Source organism: Plectrocnemia conspersa, unplaced genomic scaffold (genome assembly GCF_051122295.1).
Source record: "Plectrocnemia conspersa isolate PC_06_02 unplaced genomic scaffold, ASM5112229v1 ptg000011l, whole genome shotgun sequence".
NCBI lineage: Eukaryota > Metazoa > Arthropoda > Insecta > Trichoptera > Polycentropodidae > Plectrocnemia > Plectrocnemia conspersa.
Window position 1 is genome coordinate 9112934 of NW_028277175.1, and position 20157 is coordinate 9133090.

The following is a 20157-nucleotide window of genomic DNA, read 5'->3' on the forward strand; positions in this document are numbered from 1 at the left end:
ATATGACAGATATTGCCTGTTTTATTCATGAGTTCGCAGAATAATTAAATTATATTTTGCGAACTCATAATGTACCGGTTTATTCACAGGAAAAAATCCCGGTTTATTTCCAGGAGAAAACCGGGTTCTTGGGTGAGAATAACCGGCGATAGGAAAATTGTCTATAGTGTATCTAAATCTAGAATGGGGATATATAATTTTATATGTGACCCGCGGAGTTATGATGCATTTCCAAAGTGGCCCGCAAGATCATTTGAACTGATTACCCCTGTTGTAAACCATAAATTCTCGGGGTATACCTTAAAGAAATCTAAAAAACAGTGTCGAATCTATCAGAAAAATATTTTTTTAAATATGTGATTTCAACGAAATCATATAAGAATACATTTTCACTAGTAAATATCTTTTTATCAGTAATAATATATAATTAAAGAATAAAATGATGTGATTTAAACTTTTTCATACGTAGTAATTTATACATTTACATACTTTCACAAGTTATATTTATATATATTTATATATATATATATATATATATATATATATATATATATATATATATATATATATATATATATATATATATATATATTTATATATATATATATATATATATATTTATATATATATATATATATATATATATATATATATATATATATATATATATATATATATATATATATATTTAGTTTTCCTTATCGCCAATTCTTGGTGGCACTCTGGTAATACTAGTGTAACGGTTTTCTCTTCTCTGATCGACGCCCACGGGCCCACGCCCCGTTCATTGTATATTCCAACATGTAACAACGTTATCGTCAATAAACATACTACTGTAGCGGCTCAATCTGTGTCTAATTGCCACCCGTCATCTTTCGTCGGCAAAATATGAACGACAAATAACCGAGCATTTTCATTGCGACGGCACGATTTTATTGCTTTTAACGCGAAATCGAAATATTTAAAAAACGACCACCAATTGACATAGTTTTACTTCCATCTCCCCTAGAAAAAGCTGAAATGACGTCCATGGTTTAATTAGTCGCATTTCGCATGATTTGACCAGGACGATCGCGGAATAATCCAGACATGTAATCAGTGGTGTAATTAGAAATATTTGGCTCGCATATAAAAGTTAGCAAAGAGCTAGTCTTTGTTACAAAAAATAAATTAATAACTCTTACATGTTAAAGTGTCCTTCTTTCTCGTCTTTATATTTGAAAATTCTGCAATCACGTTTTGCAATGATATTTTTTAAGCTTATTCATGCTTAATTGTAATATAGCAAGTTCATCAAGTCAATATTATTTAATTAAATTTTATTTTTTAATTAATTTTAATTTGCTAAATGTACGTTCTATACTAGTCACAGTAAGTGGTAAAGAGAAAAAAATAATACATATGCTGTATAAACTTCAGAGAATTCGCTTTTTATATAATTATATTTTGAAATTACTAAGTTCGAAAACTATTTTATCGAGATCTTTGAGCTATGATAATTTTTTAATAGTAACGATATTACTTGAATTATTTAAAATTTTAATTGGTCCGTAAACACTTTAGGATATTTGTATTTTAGCTTCAAGGACTGATTTAAAATGTCTGCATCTGATATTGCACTAATTTTATTAGGTTCCTAAAAATTAAAATACTTTTTAATTGTTTGGATTCCAATGAAAAGAAGCTATTATATGTTTTTGTCATAATAAATAGCTGCATTAAACATGTGTAACACATTGTCTAAAATGCGATTATATAAATATTTGTCTATATGCGATTGTATGAAATTTTAGCAAATATGATTAAATTGAAAAAATAAAACGATTCGCACATGGGTTAGCCCACCGCGTGAAAAGGGATTGCTATAATAGCGCTCAACGGTTAGCGCATGCGTCGCAGTTGGGCTTTGGTGGTGCCGGAAAGAGGTTGCCAGTTGTGCGGCGAGCGGCCATTTGGTGCGGACGTCGGTGATGGGCGCTGCTGCCCCCGACGCCCCCCGCGCCCCTCGCCTTTGTCTGTGAGCCGCCGTCTGAGCCCCGGAGACCCGCCGCCCGCCCGAGGTGAGCACCCGCGACCTGCGCCTTCGCCTTTGTTGCGGCGTCCCGGGACAGGTGGCGCCATCTCGCCCCCCCCTGTCCCTGTCCCGGCGCCGTCTCGTATCGATTTTAGCCGTTTTTCTCCGTCGTTCGATTGATGCGGTTCGCGATCGATCTCGCGCCGCTCGGTCGCACGTTGCGGCCCCGGCGACCCATTGGCCGACGGGAACGCATTGCGCTATACGTCTCGGTCGCCCCCACCTCTCGGGCCGTGCAGCCGACTTGCGACCCCGACCCCTCGCTCGATTATCCCTGCCTACTGCTGCTACCCTTTATTCTTCTCGATTCGCGTTCGTTCCTTTTATACCATTTAATATTACGACCGAGTCTACCGCTTCTTTTCGCACGATCCAGAGCGTTCCAGTTGCACAGGGTCAAATAAGTAGGTCATTCGAGGCTGCGGAATTATCGCATGGAAACAATGGTGTGGGTCGATCTGTTTAACGAGCTATTGATTTAGTCGAATGTACATTTGGGGTAGGTCAGGGTTGACTGCGAATATGCTTTTATATAACGAATAACTTCAACGATATTTCGCACTTACGATTAAAGCAGGAGCCCTTAAACTTTTTTCTTTTACGCCGACTTTTTGTTCTTTCTCGCGATGGCTTCGTTCAGGTGGACATCAAAGTTGCTGCCGAATCGAAGAGATCAGGTAGGTCCACATCAGGGAGAGGCGTTTTCCTGCTTTGTCCGAGCCTGAAGTAACGTCGACGTTTGATGGCTCGGGTGTCTCATGCTGAGGCTGGCGAACCAATGTCGTAGGTCTCTTTCCGGTATCAAATATTGAATGTACATTGCAGTTCTTGTTGATGAAAGGTTTCACTTATGGAGATTTTTCGGTCATTCTTGATTATGCAGCTGTACACGTGCTGATGAATGGTCCGTTTGTTTATTAAAAGTTATTAAATATTATTGCACAAATATTTTGGCAACTTGTGCATCAGTCGTAGTTGGACAGAGATTAGCGCAATGTGGAGAAATTATTTGACAAAACCTGGAGGTTAGATAAAAAGAAGGATTGTAATTATTGTATCTGAAATAAATATTATACAAGAATCATACTTTTTTTCATTTTTTTTATTTAGTAAAACATTAATGAACCAAAACAAGTCCGAGGTCTCAATATCTAATCTATTTTGAGATTTAAAAATTAACCCCTTCCTGGTCATGTCTGAGTTAACTCGGAAATTTGTATTTTCATCTAAAAAATCATCAAATTTCTGGAGAAAATTATCATATTAGCTTTTTTTCTTAAAAATTAAATTTGTACAAGTATTTTCAAATGTTTAACAACAATGGCATATTTTATACCACTGCATAGGAAAGGGTGGGTCCGTGCAACTATTTCTTAAGTCATTTTTAAAAAAGTACTATGACCGGGAAGTGCTCACATGGCTAGCCAAGAACCAGGCTTCATCAAATAATAGCTAAAAAAGAATTTAAGAATTTGTTAGTTTCTTTGAATTGCTCTGCAGATTGACCTGACACACTTGCAGTTCCACAGCTAGTCTCAATATCAACACCGAATAGATATACTTACCAATCTTGGACTTATTTCTGGTCTTTTTTTTAAGTACTCAATATATATCAGGTTGTTCCATAAGTTTTTGCGTTTTTAAAGGTGAGGGTTAAATGAGTTAAAAATTAAAACGTGTAATACTGTTAATAAATTATATAGTCTTCATCTTTTTCTACAATTATTCTCTACATTTAATTCAATCAGATTCGAAAAAGAATGTATTTTTGGAAGCAATCAATTCATTAATGTCGTTTTTTCTCTTAAAAGTTGTTGCAGGGATGTAAATAGATGATAAGTCGTTTGGAACAATGTTTGAAGAATATGGTGGGTAAGAAAGGAGTTCACAAGAATAGTCTTCATGGATACATGAGGGCAAGCGCTGTCTTGGTGTAAAATTACCCTTCTTTAATATATAAGTAAAGGTATTTTTTATGGTCTGGGTCACTTAAACGAATTTGCTGAGCACATGTGTGTTGTAATTGTCTGCCTATAATCCAATAACTCATAATAAATTATGCCCTTCATATCCCACCAAATGCATAACATAATCTTATTGGAGTGTAATTCTGTTCTCGGGGTTGGAGTTGGGTGTTGATTGGAGTTCAACCGCTGTCTTTTACGTCGCGTGTTAAAGGAAAGATTCACTACTTACCTTCAGTAAAAATTCTACTGAAAAATGAATCTTTCTGTTCTAAAATCATTAACTATTGGCATATTGAGATTCACTGAGCGAGATTTTCCTGACAATTTATGAGATACCCATATTCTGAAAATTAACACTAACTGATGTAGGCGACACGTTGCGCTTTTGTGTTAGCTTCTGTATCGTTGATCTCGAACCTGTTTTAATGGCAGCCCTAATATCCTCACTAGCAACCCCTAAGGATTACCGAACCTTACTTTAATGTTTGTTATCAAATTCCTGGAATGAAATTTTTAGAACCACATTTGCCGTTTTCTAAATTTAATGCATCCCTGCCCACTGCTGTACAAATGTTAGCTGCTATTGTCGCATTATGACCGAGTTTAAACTCATAAAGCATAATATAGCTTAACTAAGATTATTTTATCTTTACTGCCATTGTTGATTTAAGTTTGAAAATATCGAAACAAAAAATATCCCATTACTAAATAGCATCATTGATATGACCACTGTTAACAAAACACCAAAATAATAGTGAGATTATCGTTAATTTATAAAAAGTTATACATTTTTGTAAATGTAAGAAAAAAAACACAGACATGGAACAACCCGACACTTGATTTATCTTCTGCAAATCGTTGATAGTAGATAATGGGGGAGAGGGGGGAAGACATTGATTAAACTCATGACTTCAAGTTGTCAGAAATGCCTAATTTTTTTTTTAAATTAGCAGTTTCAGAGCCTCTAAATTCTATAGAACCTTTAATGACTTTCGCCTGTTTTTTATATGGCGGAAAAGGGGAAAATACGTTAATATGAGATCCAATGAATAAGGTGGCGAGCGAGTGAGCATTGGTCAGAAACAGTGAACATCTTATGAATAACTTTGCAATGAATCCTATTCCGGAAAAAAATCTGAATATTTACCTTATATTAATGCACAAACAATTCGTTTTATGGAACAAAATATTTATTTAAATGCACATATCTCCAAAAATTATTCCCTGTTAAATAGCATCCATTTCTAACTGACAATTTTGGTAAATCTAATATAACTTGACTGAAAAATCTAGACAAGATTCCTCAAGTTAGGACTAACAATTCTTTATTTTTTATTTAAATTAAAATTTATGTTCTGAAAGACAGTTTATGTTATGAAAACCGATAGTGGAGAATTCTAACGAAGTTGGAGCGAAGTTCTGACTTCCTTTTATAACTTCTCATCGTCGGATATACGCTCTCATCAAAGATATAAATCACTAGGAGGTTTGGGACTGGATGGATGCCCAATGTGTTTTGGCCTTAATAACTGTATGAGGAAGCATAAGCACGGTGCATACTAGTCTCCGTGGAAATTTCTTGCTCGTCTTCGATACTTGTTCATCACGAAGAACTTTATGTAGACGGACAATACCCATAGCAGCATTTATTTGTCGATCTTTGCAGCCTACATTTTGCCCAAAAAAATAACATAACAGTGCTGCTCAATAATGGTACTCATTGAGAGGCACCACCATCTTGCAACAGCTTCCTTTATTTTTGCTCTTGTGCACATCGATTTATTTGCATTTTGTTATGCTTACCAAATTTATAAGTTTTGTTAAATAATAACTAAAATTGAAATTTAAAACATTTATTACAATTAGCCCCATTTATTACAACTTTGCATTAATAATCTTGCATGGTGTTTTATTTATTTTAATGTAATCAATGATTTTTATAAATTCCAATCATATATTATTTAATATTCAATGAGCCAATTTTTTAAAATTTTATTCAATATTGTCAGTAATACATATAAACAATATTTGTATTAAACAAATAGTGCAATCGAGGAGTAACTACATATGATAAACAAGTTACATATGGTAACTTTCTCATATGCCTTTACATATAATTGAAAAATAATCCATTATAGAATAAATTAGTTCTAGTTTTAGAATTAACTAAAGTTTTCTACAAAATATAAAAAAACGTATATTGAAGACGGAAATACATAAAATACTGTCCATCTGCTCTTAAAATATTGCAACCATTAGCATCATATATCTGTATTTAAATTTTAAATTATACATGTCTAAATATATCCAAACTACTTTTATGTTGGTTAACATGTCCTTGCCCTATGATATTCATGAATTTTGCGCATACATATGTTAATATCTTAACCTTTACATATACATATGCTTACAACAAAAATATTTGTTTTATCTTGCTCGTTATACATTTAAATAAAATCCATTCAGCCAGTTTCTAGAGTTTTCCTAACATGATATGCAGTATTTTGTAGTATTCTTAATATTTTAATCATAATCTATGCATTTACTTTTAAAATTTACTTAGTGGACAATTAGCAGATTTTATACTCGTTTAGGTCAGCATAAATGGTCTAGATTTTTTTGCGAGTATGATACGATTCGTTGAGTTTATAAAGTCAAATACACAGTATTAAAGTTTCCACTAGATTTTAATAAATATTGTTTTATATTTTCCATTCAATATAATAACTGAATTTGGTTTACTGTATATAATACGTTTAAATGTTATGTACATACTTCTGAATGTAATCAACATATTCTTTATTTTTCAAAAAATGTAATACTTGTTTACCAATTAACCACAAGATGCTGTGGTCTGACCTAGGATTAAGGTCATAAATGTTTTTCTTTCATATACCCGATAAATTTCATACTCATATGATATGATAAGCATTTAGATGTGAATCTTGTTTTATGCACATATGAAATGAACTAATTTTATTTTTAGTTTAAAATAATTTTATGTAACATGTTTAAATGATAAAATAAAACTTGCTAATGAGTCAGACTTGAAGTAAATTCTTAACAGGTCAATGAGTTTATTAAAAATACACATTCTTTGGAGAAGTAATCCATTTGTTTAACATGTATGACTTCTTGAATTGCATTCCTGGTGAAATGTGATTATTGTTTTACTTGAATATATTTGTATGTTATAATGCAAATATATATCTAATATTTGTTTTGTCAAGGAGAAATTTTTGGAATGTGCACTATTCACAGTTTTATGTGTATTAAAGAATTTCATTTATATGACACTCGTTTTATTTTCATACAAATATTGAAGTTAAATATTTAAACCAAAATATATTTCATTACTACGAAAAAATGAATATTGTTTTTTTATTTTAGCTGCAGGTGAACTGAGCGATTGAGATAGTGGATAAACTTTGACACAACTAGTTTGCCGTGAATCCTTGGTTCGCTAATCGGTCTACGATGGCTGTGAACGGTATCGAAGAAATGAACGGGGAATTGTTTCCCGACAATCTAGTCGGTTTGGGCGATGAGGGAGGTTCTCTTGAGCCTTCGGAATCCGGCGGAAGTAAGGACCAAGAATGTAAAATTTGCGAGTGAGTATAACTTTCTAGTTTTCTGAGATAGTCAATATTGGCTTATTAAATGTTAATGTTATATTTACATTTTTATTTCTGCAGCAATAAACTATGCAATCCGCTTATTCTGAGCTGTTTGCATGTATTTTGTGAATTATGTTTGGAGAAGCTGCTTATCGCCGAAGCGGGAGATTTACTGGCTTTTAATCGTTTGATTATATGCCCGACGTGCAAACAGGAGACTAAGGTAATTGTTGTAATGCAATGTATTTTTATTTGCAATAATTGTAACTGAAAATTAACTATCGCAATGTCTATTGAAGGTACCCAGTTCTGGACTCTCGTCGTTACCGTCGGATTATATTCTCACCAATATATTAGAAGTTTCCTCACCGGATCAAAGTATCGTGTGCACGTGCTGCAAAAGTAAGGAGCAAGCTATTGCTAGATGCTCTGATTGCTCACATTTTTTGTGTCCGAATTGTACATCCGCTCACGAGTACATGGTATGCTTCGAAAATCACTCTGTGGTACCATTCGAGGCCATCCGAGATTCTAATGACACGTTGGTCATTCATAAGCCGATCTTTTGCGACCTACACTCGGGAGAGAGTCTCTCGTTTTTCTGTCATCCTTGCGAAATAGCAGTCTGTCAAGAGTGTGTTGTACGTTTACATAAAACCTCACCAGCCCATCACTGCGAGCGACTTTCCGAGGCCGAGTCGACCTTGAGGTCTCAACTGAACAATCTAGCTCGTATGTCTGCGTCTCGTCTCGTAGACTGTACACACACTAGGGAACACCTGGACGATTCTCTCACCGAATTGCAGCAACAGCGCGAGGATTCACAAAGGATCATACGCGAGTCTTACGAATCGTATGCAAAAGCTTTGCAGAGAGCGCGTGATCAATCTCTCGAGCAGTTGGATCATTTGCACTCCGAGAGAGAGTTGAAAGTGATGGATCTCTACAACAACACCAATAACACCTTTCAGAAATTGGAGGACGCATTTAAGTTTACGTCTCGTCTGTTGAAAAAAGGAGACGGCACCGAAATAGCCATGCTGAAGAAAGTGGTCTCCACTCAAGTCATGCATCTCATCAACGACGCCCCAAAGCTGGATGTTAAATTGTCGTTTGAATTCGAAACCAACACCGATAAGATGGAGAGTATTATTTTGGAAAAATTTGGTAAATTTAAGACTGAAAATAGTCCAAATGAGACTGGCGATAGTGGACTTGTTATTGGACAGGCGTCGTTGAACGCGTCGTCCCCGGCACCGATGCCTACTTCCATGCAGAACTCTTTCGAAGATTTCACTTTACCTCCTACATCGCCGCTTGTCGCTACACCTTTAGCGCCTTCCTTTCCACCGCTGACGTCCATAGCTGAGTATAATCTGCAGCAGTTGGCTAGTTTGCAAAAAGACATTCCTCCGGCGCACACTTCGCCTGCACCTGGATCGCTCATTCTTTCGGAACTTTTATCCGACGATATAAACTCTACTCAAGTGTTTAACAACATTCAAGCCCTCGCCAAATTGGGATTGGACACAGGTAATTTATATGGAAATTCTTTTAACGGAGGGTGGAAATCATATTGAGTTTTAGCGCCATTTTTTCGATCCATTACCCTTGGTCAATTTTTATTCTAACTATATCCATACGCATACCATATATGTAGACAAATATATAATCGGTCGAAGAATATAATATTTCGACCTACAAAAAAGTACCAGTTATCTAAGATCCAAAGTATAGGCTAAGTTCCAAAAATAAAATACGTTTATATATATGGCATAGAGACCTTTACGACGAACAAGCCAAAAGGCGCTCATATTTTTTGTTTTTATTGTTCGTGTTATTTTTCCTGTTCTGTAATATTTTATTTCGAAAAATGTTATTTCCTAATTGTAATAAAATTTTGTACTCAAAATTAAATAAATAAAAATATACTTTAAAATATCAAAAACTTTTCTTGAATATATCCGCTCTTTTTTTGGCATACAGACTCAATAAGATTTTCAACCTTTAATCCACTCAGATTGATCATTGTAAGGTTAAATTATTTTTTAGCAGTAAACGGTGGAGGATTGGGTGGTCCGGGAGTCGGTAATGTTCAAGGTCGGTCTCCTCCGATGTTGACTCTGCCGACTACTCCGTCTCCTAGACCCGGAGAAGATAGCGCTCTTTCGACGCCTTCCGTCGGTCCGTTTCCGCGCTCTAGCAAAGCTACACCCATGCATATTAGATACAAGTTTGGTCAATTGGGCGGCAGTAAAGGCCAGTTCAATTCTCCACATGGTTTTTGCCTCGGTAACGAAGAGGACATCATTGTGGCCGATACCAACAACCATCGCATAACTGTAAGAAAGCAATTAAACATTTTAATCCAGTTTGTTGAACAAATAATTATTTTTTTAATATTTCTCAAGGTCTTTGAAAAGACTGGCACGTACAAATTCCACTTCGGAACCGCCGGCAAAGAAGAAGGTCAACTGTGGTATCCGCGCAAAGTTGCCATGATGCGTGCGACTGGAAAGTTTGTCGTGTGTGATCGTGGAAACGAACGCTCCCGTATGCAGATATTCACCAAGAACGGACATTTTCTGAAGAAAATCGCTGTGCGTTATATCGACATTGTGGCCGGTCTGGCTGTGACGCAAGATGGTAACATTGTCGCCGTCGACAGCGTCACTCCCACCGTGTTTGTCATATCGGAGAACGGCGATCTACTCAGCTGGTTCGACTGCAGCGAATGTATGCGTGAACCGTCGGATATTGCCATAAATGGTTTGCATTATTCATGTGCAATGTATATACAATTATTATGATCTTTTAATTTTATGTATCATTTTAGGAAAAGAGTTCTATGTTTGCGATTTCAAAGGACACTGCGTCGTTGTGTTTTCTGACGAGGGAAAGTTTTTGCGTCGTATTGGATACGAAAATATTACCAATTATCCAAATGGCATCGACGTTTCGGATGCAGGCGACGTACTTATTGGGGATTCGCACGGTAATAGGTTCCACGTTGCAGTTTTCACTCGTGAGGGCGAATTAGTCACCGAATTTGAGTGCCCATATGTCAAGGTATGTAAAATATATTCGTTTTTTCTTATAATATAGGGCAGGAGCAATAGAGAATCGTTATAAATTGCTGATCAGTTATTTTATTCATAACATTCAATTAATTGCGAGCTTATCAAACTATTTGTAAAAATCAATATTAGATAACATTGTTTGTGGTAGATTATAAGATAAAAATAAGACCACACAACGTTAACCACACAATAAATCACTTTTTAAACCAAAAATACGTAAAATCTTCTTTATTGTCTTTCTAATAATATACGTAGAAAGTGGAAAAGATATTCATTTTTTATTTGTTCTAAAAGTGAAAAATAATTATTTTTAAATAAAAGAGGTGAAGAAAGTAGCTAATATAAAAGCAAATATTTATGTCTGTGAATGACATCCAAGGTTATACATATGTTCTAATAAAAAGTAGTTCTTACATATGTTCTAAAAAAAGTGGGTCTAGGATTTGGGTTCAGACAAAAAATATAAAACTACACATATATATATAAAATACTCGAGAACACAAGGAACACATAATATCCTAATTTATAATGCATTTGTTAGGGTGGTTTTTGCGATTTATCAAGAGTATCTAAGTATCTTATCATAGATTTCAACATCAGAATGCTGACTACTTAGGATAAATAAATAATACACCTTGAATTCGCAAATGTGAAGTAATACAGAGATGTTTCAAATAAAATTTTATTTTACACATATAGTCCAGTCAAAAAAAGGGTTTAACCTCGGAATGAAAGATAACAAGCTGAAATTTTGCACAGACCTTTGTTTTGGTGTTCTAAAGATAGGGTGAAAAGTCTCATAAGATATCGTGTCTGCTAATCAAGATATTAAAGGTCAAAGGTCATAAAAATCGTTTTTTTGCAAATATCTCGCCTCCTTTGCGGCGCATGTCATTAGATGTTTCACAAAAGTTATAGAAAATAAAATTTTCTACAAGTTTGTTATAATTTATTTCTTTGTATGGTTAATGGTTTTCGAGATATAGCGCGGGGAGTGGGAAGCGCGCATCCGTTTATAGGATAACGCTATGTAAACTACGGAGCCAGAGTTACCTGCACATTCTTCCACAGTTTCATAGGAAACACCGCAAATTGTTATCTGCTGAATGAACCCATCTAAAGCATTATAACTTTCAATCTCCATATCTTCAAAAATCATCATCGATAATGCAAAAAGTAATAGCGTATGGCCTCTGATACTTCTTGCAAAAGCGTGACCAACCAACATTTTGTCGACAGAATTCGAAGCATAAATTGTACTGAGAGCTTCCTTGATTCCGCTTCCATTCATTATATACCCTATGCATCCAATAAAAGACATAAGCATATGAAAGCCTCCTGGTTTCACAACTACTCTGGACAAGTCTGAGTTAGCATCTGAAGCTGCTACGATTTCACGTGCTTTTATGTACAACGGCTGATCAAAAGTTATTAAGCATGTTCTTTGTTCATGTTTCTTGGCAGTGCTTATAGCACACTGTAATGTGGTGTAAATTGTGTCCATTTTACTCGCAGGATGATGAATAAAAGTAAGAAACAGAATCCGAGTAGCTACAAAGTTCTCATTGTTTTTTGTAAGTTGTTCAATAAATCCATTCCACCCTGGCAACGGTGAGATATTTTTCCACTTTCCGTACATCCACAACAAATCAACTACATTAAATATTTGTTCGGTTAGTTCTTCTACATCATTAAAATTTTTAACTTGAATCTCTTGCTCAATCCGGGTACGACATGATTTTCATACACTAGAAGGGGTATATGTGATAGTGCTGTTAACTCCTTTGCACTTGGTTTTGTTGTAAATTTCTTTATGCGGTCATCGGATATAACTTCAGATTTTGAAGTAATTATTTTTATCATTCTCATATGAATAGTATTATAGCCATCAAGAGTATAAATATTTTTCTGCATTATCCGCTGCATACTGCACTAAGGCACTTGACTCTGATGGTTGATTACGAGGCTGTGGGTGATAAACAGCTGAAATTTAATATTTTACAGTATCACTATATGAAGCGAAAAAACCTAAACTTGACAAAACATCCAAAAGTCTTTTTGGATGTTTGGCCTATCTGTATTTCTTCTATGAAGAAATACAGATAGGCCTATTAATAACTGCGAAGAAAAGGACTGTTTTCGTATGGAAGTCATTATAGCATGAATTATAGCTGTGTATTTCGTTTTAAAATGCCCCGTCTTTCCTTTTCTGTTCTTTATAATAACTTCTTGCAGAAAATGTAATAAAGTTTTCGGAATTTCTTCATTAATATTTTACTCGGGGGCGGATAGGACTTGGTCTCAACAACAGAAGATCGAATATCTTCTCTAATAATCGCCGCAGCAGCTTCCACTATGCGCAAGTGTTCTTCCGAAGTGCCTTTTTTATTTTCATACCAAGCTATGGATAAAATTTAAGCTTGAGCATCGCGAAAAGAAAAAATAGGGAATGATCCAATCTTCGTTGTAATTATAATATCAGTTAAATATTTTTCTCTTAATTTGGAAATGATCTTATCATCTGGTACATACTCCGTAAGGACATCTCTCAACTCTTTCAATTTTTTCGCACAAATTTCTTGTCGAACAATATTTCATTCTTAATTCCTAATAATACAATGAAGAAAGTAATAAAATTATGGTTGAAACGACTTGCTGAGACCACTTTTTCACGATTGTTTACTTTTTCAAAGCTTATACCAAGTTAAGCAGGTAGAAATACTCGCTGGATTCTATAAACGGATGTACGCCTCCCACTCTTCGCGCTATATCTCAAAAACGGTTAATGATACAAAACAAATATTTTAACCAAACTTGTAGAAAATTTTATGCTTTACAAGTTTTGTTAAGCATCTAATGACGTGCGACGCATAAAACGCGAGATATTTGCAAAAAAACAAATTTTGTGACCTTTGACATATTGATTAGCAGACACGATATTTTATGAGACTTTTCACCCTGTCCTTAGAACATCAAAACGAAGGTCTGTGCAAAATTTCAGCTTGTTATCTTTCATTCCGAGATTTAGCCTTTATTTCGCCTTATTTGACTGGACTAATACAGATATATCTTTTGAACATGAGCACGATATTATGAATGCTAACTATTGGGTAGATCCAAATGTTTAGACGTTTTTTCATACAACGTTGATTTTTTTTTGGATTTCTGTATTAATTTAAACAATTACATAATATTTATTGGCGGTTATAACTCTTCCATTTTTGTAGAAGCTTATTTATGTAATTAACATATAATTTCTGTGACTGATGCAAAAAAATAATATACGAGCTTTTTTTTTACCTATCCTTGTTTCAATTTATTTTATTATCTAAACAATTTTTGAATGCCCTGAAAAAATGTTAATCAGAAGGAGCAAGGTCTGGAGAGTATGGTGGGTGCATAACATTCAAATTTTAACTTGTGTTGGGTCATCATCGCCAAATGAGGTCGTGAATTGTCATAGTGAAAAACTACCCCCTTTCTGTTGACCAATTGAGGTATAACTTTTTTAAGAACTGTGTTTAATTTTGTTAATTGATCACAGTTACGTTTGGCTGTAATTTTTTGGTTGCATTCCAAAAGTTCATAATACACAATACCCTTGTAATTCCACCCTATACAACGCATTACACTTTTGAATGGATTTCTGCTTTCAGGGTGGTTAATGGGGGTTGCCCAGGTATAGCCCAATATTTTTTCGTTTAACATTGTTGTAGACAACATATTTCATGTCCATATATCAATCGATAGAAAAAACAGTAATATAATAAAAAAAAAACAAACTGGTTGACTCTCATCTTTAGTGTAATCTCTTAGGTATTTTGAATTGAAGCAATGGCAATCACGACTTTCAACTTGTCACCATCAGGCTTCAAAGGTTGCCAGATATGTTCTTTAGACCAACATTTTTTAAATCACCTTTGTGTTAATAGAATTTTAGTACACGTCGCAAATGTTTTTGATTGCCACAGTTGCAGAATTACCTTTAAGAAATTCATAAAGTGAACACTGTAGAATAATTACATTTCGGTAGACATTTAAAAAAAATATTATGGCTCTGTTGTTTGTTGAATAAGCCAAAACTGGGCAGACAGTGTCGAAGAAGCGTCTCCTATACAATAGAATAATTAAAAAACAGATGTTATTAATTATTATGAATTGATAAATTTGATTATAAAAAAATGTCAAAACTTTTGCATCAACCCAATATATGGTTTCAAACGTGCATGTCAAAATATGAATATTTCATATCCTAAATTGGCTCCTTGATTTACATCATATAAAGCAAATAGTTGGACATTTTGAATATTTATAACCCTCCAGCTACTCATGATCCTCTAATGCACGGGCTCCTAATCTATGGGATATTCAGTGCCAAAAAAGGTCACCTCTGTAATTTTTCATCCTTTAAAATATCTGAGGTGACCTTATAGCTTTTTAACTTATAACATTATTTATTAAATTTCATTTTAAAATTAATTGGTTACACAAATATAAATTTCACAGGCCGTCAGTTAGACAGCGCTGATTGTGCTTATATAAACTTAAAGTGATAATATAAATTTTTAATCAGTGTCTCCCACAAGTCGCTTGGCTTTATAAAAATGGGTCGCCGTCCAAAAAAGTTGCAAGCCAGTGCTCTAATGCAGTGGTCTTCAACCTGGTGGTCTGCGGACCAGCGCTGGTCCGCAAGAAATTATTGCCGCGTGCAAATGTTCACCCGATTCGGGGAATACAAGATTCTTGGTAGTTTTTTCAACTTCATGTTTGTGTGGAAAGACAGTTTCAGTAATAAAAACCAAACGGGAATCGATTGGATGTTAGTTCAGCGCTTCGTCTCTCAGAAAACACGCTGTAACCATGTATATCAAATTTGCTTGCAAAATAGCAGCAGCAAATGTCGCACTAACAAAAAATTGTAATTTTATAGCATTAAATGAATAATATTCTATCTAACATTGGTTTTTATTTTGGGTTTACGCTGGTCAAAAATCAAAAATTTTGATCAAAACTTTTTACACAAAATTTGAAAGTTATCATAGATGGCATGTATTGATAATTTATGTGGAATAACGATTTGTCAATAATGTATGTACTTGTTTATTTTATAGGTGTCTCGTTGTTGCGGATTGAAGATTACATCGGAAGGCTACATTGTTACCTTAGCAAAGAACAATCATCACGTACTGGTCCTCAACACGCTGTACATAGTGTAAAGGACTGGGTTTGAATCAGACTTCGCTGTCTCCAATTAGTAGTTGATCTCATGCTATTTCCACTATTCTTGTTTTTTTTTGTAATTATAATTTTGTTTTGTTTGGTATTGTTATAATTTTCAAACTCACTGGGGTACACCCTCAACTCCTACTTTACATCAATGTTATCGCTATGGTCTGATTATATTATTATATATTTTTTTAAATACAAAGAAGTCATAATAACCCCAAAGTACTGAGTAGGATATATCATTTTTATTATGAGTACATTTAAATAACTTTGCATTTAGTTGACTAGCGATCCAAAGTTTAGGTTATATGAAAATAATTATTTTAGTACATATTTATCTATACACGTATATAATATTTATTATTATTATGTTTATTTTTTGTATAACAATAGTACTTGATAATATTGGCAGAAATGTTCCTAAAAACGGATTGAATGTATTTACATTTGTCAATTAGCGTGTGGATGTTCGAATGCGTGTTTGTCTGTATATACACATGCACAAGTGGATGCACCTACGCAGGCCTTTCATATACGAGTACGCGTGCGCACTGTGACACTTGTTTGCGCGTGTGTGCATTTCTTTCAACTATCCATACTGCCTACGTCGGTGGCACAAAATTATTGAAGAAAAAAAAACATGTTTATTTTATTATTCAGACTTTGTTTTGATCGTGAAATTTTTCAGGGAGAAGATTGGAATTCTAGCACAACACTTGCCAGAGACTGAGGTGGCTCAAAGCCGTTCAGTGGGGTGTGAATGTAGTATTTTTTTTATGAACGTCGTGGATGTTTGCGTTAGCTATGTATCGTAGCTTTGTTGTGTAAGGAGCACATATCAGTGTGTAGTGGCTTGGCTTTGGGCCTGGCTACATATTGTATTCATGTGCCATTTAAATTTTAGGTATACTTATATATATGTGTTATATATTGTCCATTAAAATATATCTTTACCATATATTCAGAAAAGTCTATAAAGTTAAATGATTTTTCACATACTCTTTTTTGAGAGCATCATTTTTTACATTTGAAATTTTTATTTGTTCGAGATTGTGACGATTTACTGTAGGTGTAGACATTTTATTATAACTATATGATTACTTAAAAATATTCTCGAGCTGTATTATAAACGCCGTTAGCTCACGATTCGGTATCGACTTCAATATGCCATATTCTTATATTCCATTTACGCTGATATGGTGATTTTGGAGACAAATTACAACTTTGAATATCGACGATCGAACGTTTTCTCGTATACTTCACAGTATATATTATATGATTATATAATATCTACCGTATAGTTTTTAGTGAAACTTTTTTCAAAAATTACGGTATTATTTCTACTGAATTGCATTTGATAATATACAATTCTGTAAAGTATTTACAAAGCTTTTTTCCCTCGAAACTTGTAAATTTATTCAATTTTAAGGCATTATATGAACAGTATGTGTCTTATATATTAAACCTACGATGTGAATATAACGCCAGTCGTTTATGGCAGACAGACGCGAGTTCGCCGTGAGCCATGGACCCTATTGTCAATGGTGTTGAGCTTTTTGGCCTGCACTGTGGTATTCACTGGCAATGTTTGGTTTGTCTGTTCGTATATTATATATTTTGGCGCATAATTTATACACAAAAAAGTATATACATAACATATATATGACAGATCTTGCCCAGTTTATCTTTAGAATCTCGCAGAGATGTCCAATATTATTTTTATAATTAATATTTCAACGAGAGATGAGGAAAAATAAAAACAATACCAAGAAGGATAAAGTGTGATTGTATTATTTCAAGTTTTATAAATGCTATTGCAAAAACAAAGTGTTTTAGATTATTGCTTTTATTTTTACGCATTGTTCATGGACATCCAAATTAAAATTATTATGTATAACATTAAAGTTTCTCAGACATCTACGATTACCCGGTGGAACTTTTTATTTTTACTGTCAGAACACATGCCTGTGATAATTCTTCAGGATTAGTTTTAACGTTTTATGTTTTTACACATATAAAATTTAAAAATGCTATTAATCTATCTTACTTTATTTTAAATTATAATAAGCGTTTAATTATAATGTACACTGCCTTAAGCTTTAAATTTGTTCCAAACACTTTGATTTTAGTCATTTTCAGTTTTATTTTGATTTAAACACTTTGATTTAAAGACCAGTTATACTCACAGGCATCATATGTTTGTAAACACATTTTAACTTTATTATACCACCAAATTTTTCAGTTATTTGTTAGATGTCTTTCGCGTCCTAGTCATGAGGAATTAACCAATATTAAAATTTCGTCGATACCTGTTTTTGAGTAATTTCAATTATGTTCACATTCGGATCTGCAATTGAAAAACTGGCATATGATGCTTAACATGCCAAGCGTGTGTATTATTATTATTATATATATTATTATAATTATATATAAACTATTATTTTAAAATTTGTCAAATTTATTTATTTGTTGTTATTTCATTTAGTAATTATGTTTCCAATATTTTTTTTTGTATTTAATAATTGAAAAGTCATTGTTGTTTAGAATTTTATGGAAAAAACTTTACAACTATTGTTTACATTTTACAATATTTATTTTTATTTTGTTATATAATATGAAAAAAATATATAAAAAACAAATAAAAAAAGCAATATGTTTGATTGATAAGTTTTACTTTGAACCGTATACAGATACAACAAACCTGTATTATATTTCTCAAGTTTGATTAGTTTTTAACGTGAGCCGAAAAGAATCTTACACAACGTTCTGCCGGTTCTTTGATTGATTCATCATGAAATATAATACATGTATATTTGTGAATAGTAGACTATGATGACTGAATTAAAAAAATATGAAAAAAAATAATCATATTTTTGTGTTGTGCTTTTTAGTTTTTTCTTTAATAATGTAATGAATAATTGCAAATACCTTTAAGTATTCACTATTTTTTGTATTATGTAAGTTTTCGTCTTTTTAAATGTGATTATTTTAATTTTTCATTTACATATACTATTTTATATATTAGGTTAATTTGTTTATTTTTGTTTTGTTTCAAGACAGTACCTTATGTTCATTGACATGTGACTCATTTTTTGTACATAGATAAACCCAGAATTTTACATATATTTATGCATACGTATACGTATGTGTATGTATATATTTTTTGAAACGTCGGTGTAGGAAAGTTTTAAAATTGTATTTTTAAAAATAGCATGGTTTTCTCAAAAATAAATAAGTCATTGCTCTTAACAGAACATACTAATCCCGCCTTTATTATTATTATTGTCTTAAGTATACTGTTGGTAATCGGACATTGGACCTTTTGGCCTATGCAAAGTATATTGTTATCAAATTGATTGGCCTTAGCGTATTGGCCTTTTAATATTTACGAATTTACTGCCAAATTTGAGTTTCTAGTTATTAATTATACTATTTTTAAATTATTAAAAATTCTATTTATACTACACAATAGTCACTATGTCGCTTATCCAGTGATTATATATACATATAAATATTTTGTGTTTACTTTTTTTTAGCCATTAGTGAGTGAACAAAATTCATACCATTTTTATGTGAGAACAGGCGTTTATTTTATTTTTAAAATATTGAAAATTTATTGTTAACGTTTTTGTTAGGATTGTGATCTATTTTTTCTTAAGGGTATATATATATATATATATCGTCTTAGTTGTGTACGAAAATTAGTCATTACGAACAGTGTGCCGTCATTCTTTTTACCGTGTGCATTTACACATTTACGATCGAGCTGGTGCGCTTCGGAAGTGCACCTGCTGCGCGACGGATTCAAGATTGACTCTCGGTCAGTGTTCTATATTATTAATTAAGGGTTCAATAAAAGAGTAATACAAGTGGTTTATTGCAGAAATGTGATGAGGTTTTTGATGATTTTTACAAGTCATTAAGCATGTACAAAATTCCTGTTAAAAATGCAAATATATTATTATAGATTTTTATTATTTTTTATTATTGTGTTGAACTATGCGTACCTATTAATTTATTAGTGGGGTGATAGTTTGACATAATTAGTTTTAAAATTTTTGAAAATGATAAAAAAAATTAAAAAAATATATTAATAAAAGAAAAATACATGAACAATTCTCATGACCATATATATATTGCGTATTTCTTGTGTAGTATATATATATTAAATACGAATTTACCGATACTTTTTT

The 20157-nt window shown here is 33.2% G+C and overlaps 1 protein-coding gene across 2 annotated transcripts; it reads left to right on the top strand.

The window, feature by feature from the left end:
* Nucleotides 1–1895: 1895 nt before the first annotated feature.
* Nucleotides 1896–16057, top strand: mei-P26 (E3 ubiquitin-protein ligase meiotic P26). 2 transcript variants are annotated; one of them, XM_088196447.1, is made up of 8 exons: nucleotides 1896–2060; nucleotides 7432–7652; nucleotides 7737–7881; nucleotides 7958–9191; nucleotides 9711–10000; nucleotides 10070–10427; nucleotides 10495–10727; nucleotides 15850–16057. In XM_088196447.1, the coding sequence occupies exons 2-8, from the start codon at nucleotides 7519–7521 to the stop codon at nucleotides 15952–15954; spliced, it is 2499 nt and encodes an 832-aa protein (XP_088052573.1). In that variant the 5' UTR covers nucleotides 1896–2060; nucleotides 7432–7518; the 3' UTR covers nucleotides 15955–16057. The 2 variants fall into 2 exon arrangements, with proteins under 2 accessions (XP_088052573.1, XP_088052574.1); XM_088196448.1 differs by having other exon boundaries at nucleotides 9714–10000.
* Nucleotides 16058–20157: the final 4100 nt, after the last annotated feature.